Source organism: Stegastes partitus, unplaced genomic scaffold (genome assembly GCF_000690725.1).
Source record: "Stegastes partitus isolate 25-593 unplaced genomic scaffold, Stegastes_partitus-1.0.2 Scaffold15, whole genome shotgun sequence".
Classification (NCBI taxonomy): domain Eukaryota; kingdom Metazoa; phylum Chordata; class Actinopteri; family Pomacentridae; genus Stegastes; species Stegastes partitus.
The window spans coordinates 1,463,573-1,473,273 of NW_007577746.1; the positions used below are offsets into that span (position 1 = coordinate 1,463,573).

The 9,701-nt window shown below is 40.6% G+C and overlaps 1 protein-coding gene across 3 annotated transcripts; it reads right to left on the reverse strand.

Annotated features, from left to right (window-relative positions):
* Nucleotides 1-398: 398 nt before the first annotated feature.
* Nucleotides 399-7,609, reverse strand: LOC103363555 (toll-like receptor 1). 3 transcript variants are annotated; one of them, XM_008290381.1, is made up of 5 exons: nt 7,533-7,609; nt 2,375-7,416; nt 1,196-1,505; nt 993-1,110; nt 399-913 (listed from the first exon to the last, which is right to left on the reverse strand). In XM_008290381.1, the coding sequence occupies exons 1-2, from the start codon at nt 7,544-7,546 to the stop codon at nt 4,947-4,949; spliced, it is 2,484 nt and encodes an 827-aa protein (XP_008288603.1). In that variant the 5' UTR covers nt 7,547-7,609; the 3' UTR covers nt 399-913; nt 993-1,110; nt 1,196-1,505; nt 2,375-4,946. The 3 variants fall into 3 exon arrangements, with proteins under 3 accessions (XP_008288603.1, XP_008288611.1, XP_008288594.1); XM_008290389.1 differs by having other exon boundaries at nt 2,129-7,416; XM_008290372.1 differs by having other exon boundaries at nt 1,196-7,416.
* Between the last annotated feature and the right edge of the window lie 2,092 nt (nt 7,610-9,701).

The window sequence follows — 9,701 nt, forward strand, 5'->3', positions numbered from 1 at the left end:
GCAAGCTCTGGCTACAAAGGTCGCCGGCTCAATCCCAGCTGATAACACATATATTCTATCAGAAATAGTGACCAGCTGTTGTTAAACTTTAAGATACAACTATCTGTGCCACAAAAATATGAGTGGCCTATTGTAAATGTATTGCTAACTGGTCAGACCCACACAAAACCAGCTTTTACTGATGTGTTACTGACCAAACTGTATCAGCACTTCTTGTTTTTTAAGGCTATCTATTTATATTGATATTCTTACAAATAACAAGGCCAGTTTGATCAATTATGAAATGGTTTTGAATACATGTTCTTCATGTCATTTTAGCTTGACTATGCAAAAAGGTCTGTGTCTGTTTGACCCTTCTTATACAGATATTTATGTGAAAAACAAACCAAAAGCACTGCTGCAGAAATAAAGGCCAGATTTATTGCAAAAGGTACAGATTATGTTGGTATCACACAAAGAAATACAGTTACTTATGTACAACAGGGTTACAAGCTACAACAACATGATATAAAACAATTAGAGCATCTTTGAAAAGCTGTCTTCAGCAACAAGGTCTACAGAGAAATACTAAAACCAACATGCAATGCTGAAACAACATTTTTGCTGCCCTATTTCAAACTATTTACAATTGTAGGTAAGGACACAGAATCCACTCGTGGTTGGCCCTCTTCCGGCGCATCTCTTCCTTCCACTGGTCAAGTGGAAACCAGCATTCTGTGGGCAGCACATGTGACCATAACACTGGCTGTGCCCACTTTCTTTGGTGGGGGCTGGTGGCACTGATCACATTTGTTTTTCTCCACAGTCCGGTTGTAAGCCCTGCCAGTAGGTGGAGGAGAAGGAAGAGGGCCTGTAGGAGCAATAGGAGAAGGGCCAGCAGGTGCAGTCACTGTTGGTGCAGGGACTTGTGGGACTGCAAAAAAAGAAAAACACTTAACGTTAAGTGTTTCTTTAAATATGTTTCCTCAAAATATTCTTTACATCACAAGCACCTGTAACATCCTAAAATGCCAAAGTCAAAGAAGGCTTCCGAGCAGTCTGGCCAGACGATGCTGCTGATGGGCCTGGTGGTGGAGTCCCAGCAGATGGGACAGGGACAGAGCTGGAAGGCTACAAGTGCACAGGAAGAAAAGGGAAGTTATTCATAGAGAACACAACACCTGCACGAATTCATTTCATGTCAGACCACCAATACCTTCTTTGCATGGAAACCGCAGCTACATGTCAGCGTCTCTCCAAACAGAGCTGACTGTCCCCTCAGCTGCATCGGACATTTCTCAATCTAGAAAACAATCTGAGTATATCATTACAATGTTTTCCGCTTTTAGTTTGATTAACTTTATCCTTAATAACCGCACAATTATTGCTGATTATTCTGTCCAGTTTTATCTTCAGGTACGGGTCATGCCACTTTTTCTGGCGTGGTGCTGGTCCGTTTCCTGCCTCAGAGGGCCAAACCCCAGAAGCAGCAAACCCACTCCTCATCTGCCATCGCTCTGTGTCTTCTGTTTGGAAGCCATCCACCATCAACAGAGAAGAAAAGCACAAGTTACACCAAATGGACCAGCCAGAACTTATAACTACTACGTATACTAATATGTATTATATTGGTGTCATTATTATTCATAGGTGCATAAGCTAAAAAAAAGGGTAATAATAACTAATATGACAGCATTAAAAAGTTACAGTAGAAAAACACTGTTAAAGTAACTGCAGCTCAAAAAAAAACCCGCTTATGTTGCTGTAAACTGTATTTTCAACATCATGTGAAGGCACCACCGTAGTTACACATGAAGTAGTTCAGTAACGTAACGAAAGATGAATGACTGACAAGCTTATCGACGATATTCATCCACAAGCAGTGACCGTGTTAATGCCGGCGGTAGTCTGCAGCCCCAGAACACATGAACGATAAAACGCTGCCCTGAACGGACTGTAAGATTATTACCGGGACAGTACCGGTACCGGTACAGACGACACTGCAGCGTTATAATAAACGTAGTGACTAATGTGTGTGGCAGCATAACGGTGGACTGTCACAGTGGAGATGAACCGATAAACCATGTGTTCATGGAGACATACTGAAGAGGAGATGAATAACTACACAGCCATGAATGAAAAGACGTACCTGTCACAGACTTGACATAATGTGGTCATAAATACATTTGTATGTATTTAACTGACACACATAACAGAGATAAAGTAAAGAACTAACAAGATGACAGTCACATATAAAGACTTTTAAGACAATTAATAGTAAAAACGAAAGTGAAAAATAAGTGGCTGTCTGCTGTAACAACCGAAGGATGCCACTGTGTTTTGTTTTGGTTTTTTTCTTGTAATAATTACGGATATGAAAATAATACCGTCTTACCTTGATATGGAAAAGTTTACGTACAGGTGTCTGGGGGTGTCTGGGGGGCAGGGAGTCACGAGGGGCGCTCTCGCACTCTCTTTGGTCGCTGGGTGAATTCTGGGCATTCTCGATATCGATTGGTCGTGAAAAGATGGAGAATTCCGGGCAGGAGAGGAGGCGATTGGCTGAGAATTCTGGAGAATTCTGGAGACTCAGGGATGCGATTGGACCAGTGTAATAAAACATATACATGTAACAAACTTAATTTTTTATGCTTAAAAGTCACATGATTTTAAGTTTAACCTGCTAACCCCATGAATCATTTTTTTAGAGTGTGGCTTTGGCCTCAGATTCTCTCAGTTACAATAAATTACTGTCAAAACAATCAATATCAGTGAGATGTGTTGATGTCATTGTTTTAAACCTCAAGATTTGTGTCCTGTGGATGTTTCTTGACCAGTCAGATGTCTCTTTGGTGATGTCACTGCGCTGCCAGATAAATGCTACTGACATAGAAATGTTAAAGTCCACACAGTTAACTGTGACGCTGTAAAAATACAGTAAACTACTATAAACATTTTGATATATTTATTTATATTTTTTTCATATATTTAATTATGATATAACTATTTTCAGATGAACCACCACAACTCTGGCTTTGGCAAAAAAAAATGACCTGTGGAAAAAATGTCTTTCCTTGAATTCTCCTGATGTGTGTTTTCAATTGGTGTCCACCGGAGCCAGAACTTTTTGGAGCCAGCTTTTCATGACACTCAGGGTATTGCAGGTTTTGACACTTCTATTCTGGTTTCAGGTTTCAGGGCTGAGTGTTACGTCCATCTTTCTTTGACAGTCAGTGCACTGGAGTGAATGGAGATGATGAAACTCTGTCTTTCAATGGCTCTGATAGTAACTAACCCAGTTGTCTGCAACATGAGTGAGGTTTGTCACCAGACCACGGTGTTAGGGTTAATTAACAAAAGTTAAAAGAGAACAGGGGCCACTAAAGCCAGGTTATAGTTGGGTTTTCATTTCATATTTTTGTAAAATTACTGATATAAAAATATGAGCTTCTATTAAAACACCCTTTAGTCTGTAAGTTGTAAATGATGTCAAATGTCAGAAGGATAAATATTATTTGTTCACAACTTGGCAGCACAGCAGTGGTACAAAACGATGGCTGTGACTAAATGAATAAACAACAACAGCTGATATAAACAGTATTGATATATGGCATATTAAGATTAGCATCGACATTAGTTCAAGCTCGTAATGCCAGTGTGGTTATACAAAGTAGTACCACATAACCCTAGAGTGAAGGCACTGACTGCTGAAGACAGAGCTGACAGTAAACACATTTAGCACATTTGCAAAGATTTATGTGTAACATGAGAACACTTCTCTACAAATCACATAAACAGCCACTCAAGACATTTACAGATACTTTGAAATGATTCCATTTGCAATTATTACACAACGCAGTGTGGATATAGAAAATTCAGATGTAAAATATGTTCTGTACATTCAAATGCTTAATTCATACAATCAAAGGATTTATGCAAAAACAAAAAAGCATAATCAATTCTTAAAACATCCCTTTTAAATTCTTACACAGCCCTACTAAAGACTGAACCATACAACTTGCAAAAATTAAAATGTCACACTAAAACATTACGAGCAGTGACATGACTTAGTAACAGGCAGCAAAGCTTAATATACATTATAGACCTTTAGATACAAATGCTTGTTTTTCTATGAACACGGAGCATCAGACTGGTACAGCTATCATGGATTGTAATTTCAATTAATGTTATATAAAAAGAAATAGTTTCAAAAAGTGAAACGTTCTGTTTGTGAATACAGCCTTGTTGCAGCTCATTCCTTGGTGCATGTTGTAACTTCTGATTACAAACAGCAGGTGGCGACATTTCCTTCAGTTCAAAGCTCTGACCAGAGGAACACAGCAGAACCAGTTATACGTTCATCTGCTCTGCAAAAACACTGCATTACTTAAATATTTGGTACTCCTGAACTCCTTATAATTCTATTCATATTTTCATGATATTTTATTATATTTTTGACAGACAGCACTTTTTTGTGTTTGCTCTGATTGGACAACCATTTTAATTCTGTACCACCATTTTACAAAAACTCATCACTAGTGAAAACATCAAATATACGAATTTTATTAATATGCTTTCGAAAATAAGCTCAATGCCCATCAACTCGTTTTGTTTTGCTGTTAAGTTTTACGAAACGACTTATTGCAGATTTTTCAAATGCAAAATATCTCCAGTTATAATATCAGTTATTAATGTGTCTAATTAGATATCACTAGTGAAAGTTCAGAAGTCAGAGAGATTTCTTAGTGAGAGTTATAGCTGGAGAGCGTTTTGTTCTTTTTAAACAGAGACAGCTGAGGATTTTTTCTGTTGTGATTGCATTTGGAAAAAAAACTCTCCATGTCTGGTATGAGCAGGATGAACACTTAGAGCAATAAAAGTCATTTAATGTACATATTAATATGTGTGTATTGCTTTCACATAGACTTTTATATCTTATTGAAGACTTTTATTTATATCTTGCCCTCCTACATGTTGTCTGTGAGCAGAGGTACTTGATCTAAAATGCCCAATGCCGCATCCTTCAGAGCAACGGATCTGTCTGCCATGTGCAGCATGGATTTTAGACTCTTCCAGAAAACCTGCTGCTTCCGTTCATTGTTTGGCCATTCCAGGTATGTCTGCTGCCTCAGTATGCTTCTAAGTCTCAAGAATTTCTTGGGAATACAGTCTGTTGGAATGGGCTCCAATAAGATGAAGACTAAAGAGTCCCGCTGGACACTGATGGCTCTGTGCTGGGCAAAGAACAGCTCGTAGTTGCACCATTCGCTCTGAACAAAATGTCTGGAAAGGACAAACAGTGTCTTATAGCTGGACTCCACACAGTTGATAATGTTGTCTATTATCCATTCACCAGGGACAAAGTCTCGCTCATGGACGCAAAGGGAAAATCCAGCACCTTCCATAGAGGGCAGCAGTTGGCTGTCCACCCAATCAGAGTCCTGATGACTGTAGGATATAAACGCATGATAGTCAAATGATGCGTTCTTCAGTATGTTGGAGCATTTCTTGCCTCTCCTCTTCATCCTGATCCAGACCCACAACATCTTGGTATACCAGACTCCATCACATTTATAGAAAACCAGACCAATGGCAGCAGATATAACTATCATCACAGGCAAAGCAACTGCAACTTGAAGCCCTGCCTCACATGACAGCTCACTGGTTTTGAACTCTGACAGTGACAAGCCTGCAAATGATGGTGGGGTACTGCAGGTATAATCCAACGGCCAGTCCAAGAGCAAAGACTTGTTGAGAGTAGCAACAAACCAATAAGAGTCACACGAGCAGACAAATGGATTGCCTCCAGCTTTAAGGGTCTGAATCTTGGAGAACCCTGCCAAGGCCTCCCTGGATATAGATGTGAGAGCATTCTGATCTATGTGGAGACTGAGCAGAGTGGGGAGGCTGAGATCTGCAGGGATAACTTGAATGCTGTTGGAGCTGAGTTTGAGGTATGTTAGCTTGGGAAGGTGAGACAGATATTCTTGAGTTATGGCTGTTATTCCTGTCTTTGATAAGTCAAGCTTCTCAAAGTTTGATGACAGATATCTGAAGACACTGTTGCCCAGGTTGTTGTTTCCCAGATTGAGTTCAGTCATCCAAGCAGGCCAGGAGCAGTCCCCGTCGAGGTAGATAGAGTTGAAGCTAAGGTCCAGAGATTCTAAAGTTTTCATCTCATGCATCTTCTGAGAGATAAAGGAAAGACTGCTGAAACGATTCTTGCTTAAAGAGAGCCTCCGCAGTCTGGGAAAGACAGAGGTGTGTTTGCACATAAACCACCAGAACCCCGACTCTGTCAGAAGGTTGTCCGAGAGGTCGAGCGTTTCCAATGACGGCAAGGCAGACATGACTCTGCAGGGTAAAATGTTCATTCCACTGCCAGAAAACTTTAAATAGGTCAGTCTTGAGACAGCTTCAAAGCTCATGTTGAAAGTAGGATATTTGTATTGATAGTGATTCACACCGCTGAAGGTAATTGAACAAAGATTGATTGTGTGATTAATGGTGAGAAACTGAAACCCATCTGGTGTATCTTCATTATAGGTCATGTTGACGAATGAGAGGTCATAGAGGGAGGAGAGCCACACATTCTTGAGAAACACTTCCATAAAAGAGCTGTTTATCCAAGTGTTTTCTATGGTGAGATTCTGTATAAACGGCATTGTTCTGAGGTTTTTAAAGGGGTCACCATCCACATGGCAGCTGTCTGGAAATAAAGCAATGAATCTCAGCGATTTTGCTTGAGTCACATTCAGATCCACGAGGAGCTTCTCAAACATTCTGAAATTTCCACAAAAAGATGCATGAATGGAAACTTTTTGGAGGGACTTCAATTTGGCAAGAGAACCAGAATCATAATTTTGCCAGTAAAGTCCTCCTCCCAAAACCAGATGATCTACGTGTACATTCATCAGTGGATCAAAGTCGTTGTAGCTGACTGACAGAGCAGCTGTGCTACCTATTGACAGCAAATCCAGACTTGATAATTTCTGAAATGATTCTGGTATTCGATAGCTTGTGAAGAGATTGTTCCCCAAATCAAGAATTTTAAGCTTTTTCACTGAAATGTCCGGGACAAAACGTAAGTCATTGTGAGATATGTTGAGAACTTTGAGTGCCGGTGTGTGAATGAACGCAGTCGGAGAAATCTCCTGCAGACCACAGTGAGTTACCTTCAGAAAACACAGCTGGAACAGTCTGGAAAACTGGGCTTCATTCAGACTTTGGATGAAGTTGTGGGAAATATCCAAATACTGCGTGTTGTTGGAAAGATTTGAGGGAACATCTGTCAGATTTTGATGGGAAAGATCTTCCATTCCTCGCCTCGACGTAACACACAGTTTAAAGCCGTCGTAATCCGCCTTCACAGCTGTGCAGTCAGGTTTCTTGAGGGACACGATGACAATGGTCCCAATCAGCAACACTACACTAGTGCTGAAACCCCAAAATGAATCAAATGAAAAGAAATGAAATAAATAGTCATTTACTGCAGGAGTAAATATTCTGAACATTGACTTCTAGAGGTCCTCTTACAAAAAAATGTGCATTACCTTTGTGTAGACATGGCTTCAGAAATTGTCAGGAGGTCAGGTCTGAGCTGTGTGTGTTGAGTGCTGACTTTTAGCCTCTGTATTCCAAAAAGCAAAAAGCTAAAATGTATTTCTCTTTCTTCCTTTCATTTCTTCTTTTTCCACATGACTGTATATTGTGAAAGGGGATGTTTTGCTCTAGCTAAAATAAGACATAGAGAAAACAGCCCCATAACAGGAACTTGTATTATTTTTGCATAGGTGTTGCTCACACATTCCTTTCCTTTTTGTACAACAGACCACTACAGCAAGCATCAGTCAGTGGTGGGTAGAGGTAAATATCTAGAGGAGACCCAGGTTTTCATTTACAACCACATGCCAGTAAAGAAACAACGCTGTCAGCAACATGTAGTGGTTTGTTGCGACAAGCCCTTCTTTAGTCAGCAGTTGGGATGGGAGCACAGGCTTGTTTTTCCAAATTGTTCTTGCCATGGTCAGTTTCCTCTTTCGTAGCTCCTCTCCCAGCTTGTGTGAGGTAAAAAAAATAAATGTTGCATGTGATGTTGTGTCCACTGAGTCCATGAGTCATGTCCAGGAAATCTCTTGTTCCTTGATTTTTCACTGGGCTCCTCCATCAGGTTTCCCTGTGTAGACTTGTAAGTTCCAAGCATAAGTGGCATCACAGGCAGCCCAGAGCTTTATACCATACCACGTCCCACCCCCAGTTTACAGTTTGGATAGAGTGTGAGAAAATAAAGATTGGTCTCCGCAAAGACAGAGGGCAAAATGTGTGGGAATGTGAGAGCAAACGTTGTTGGTGCTTGAATTTTGCAACCTTGTGCGGGAACGGCAGGACAGAAACACAAAAGTCACAGACAGACACAGACACAGACACAGACAGGAGGAGGACAGAGTGAAGGTACACAGAACCTACATTTTCCACACTTTTATGAAGACCTGGGTCCAGAGGACCCGAACATCCTGTATGAAGAGTAGGGAGGGTGTACCGTGTGTGGTCGCTGAAAATGTGTTGTGATATATGTTCTCTTTTTTTAAGTAATAAATAATGCCCACATTGAGGAACATTAAAAATTTGACTAAATGTTGTACATAATGAAGTGACCATGAAAACCACTTCCCTAATTTCATGACTTCCCATTTCACTGTAGTCAAATGTACCCATTGTCTGCTGTGGTTGGGTAAATCCTGCAGGATCTGAAACAGTGAAAAAAGGAAATCCTCTTTTGCTGTTTGAATGAATGAATCACACAATTTACAGAACTTTGGATATTTTGGTGAAACAGATCTGAGAGGGGTGTGGAATTAATGTAGTTCATTAGATGTAACTCTAAATGATTTATAAAGCTTTATACCAAATTAGTTTAGTGCGTGTTCAGCTCCAAAAAGCAAACAGAAGTAGAGAAATTGTGAGTTAAGTATTCCCATCAGTTGTTGATGGAGACCAAAAACAGCTGTCCTAAAGGAGTCAGTCATTAGACATTCACATATAAATGATCACGTTCCTCCACTAATCTGGACAATTAAAGAAATTTACAGCATCAATGTATAGACCCCTTCTAGTGGAATTTTTTTTGTAAACGTTAACATGTACATAAGGTGTATTTTAATGCTAGAAGACATGGCATGGGCTGCAAGATAGAGCAGTGGTTAGCACTGTTGCCTCTCAGCCAGAAGGTTTGTGTCTCGGTGGGGACACCTGGGATCTTTCTGCGTGGAGTCTCCATGTTCTCCCCGTGCAGCGTGGGTTCTCTCCGGGTTCTCCGGCTTCCTCCCACAGTCCAGAAACATGCTGAGGTTAATTGGTAATTGTAAATTGTCCGTAGGTGTGAATGTGAGTGTGCTTGGTTGTCTGTCTCTAAGTGTAGCCCTGTGATAGACTGGTTACCTGTCCAGGTGAAGCTGCCTTCACCCTGAGTCAGCTGGGATAGACTCCAGCCCCCCATGACCCTAGTGAGGACTAAGAGGTGTAGAGATGATGGTTGAATGGACATAGCATGAGCAAAATAAGCAGACAGCACCATACCGCTTTCCTTGAAAATGCACTCTCAAAAACACAAATTCAGACTTGGTGGTTTGAGGAACGGTCACTGTCAGCTTGCAGGGTGGGCTTTCTGTATAACTAACTTCCTTCAGAGTCAGTTTGAAGTTCAAATATACATGGCTAAATTA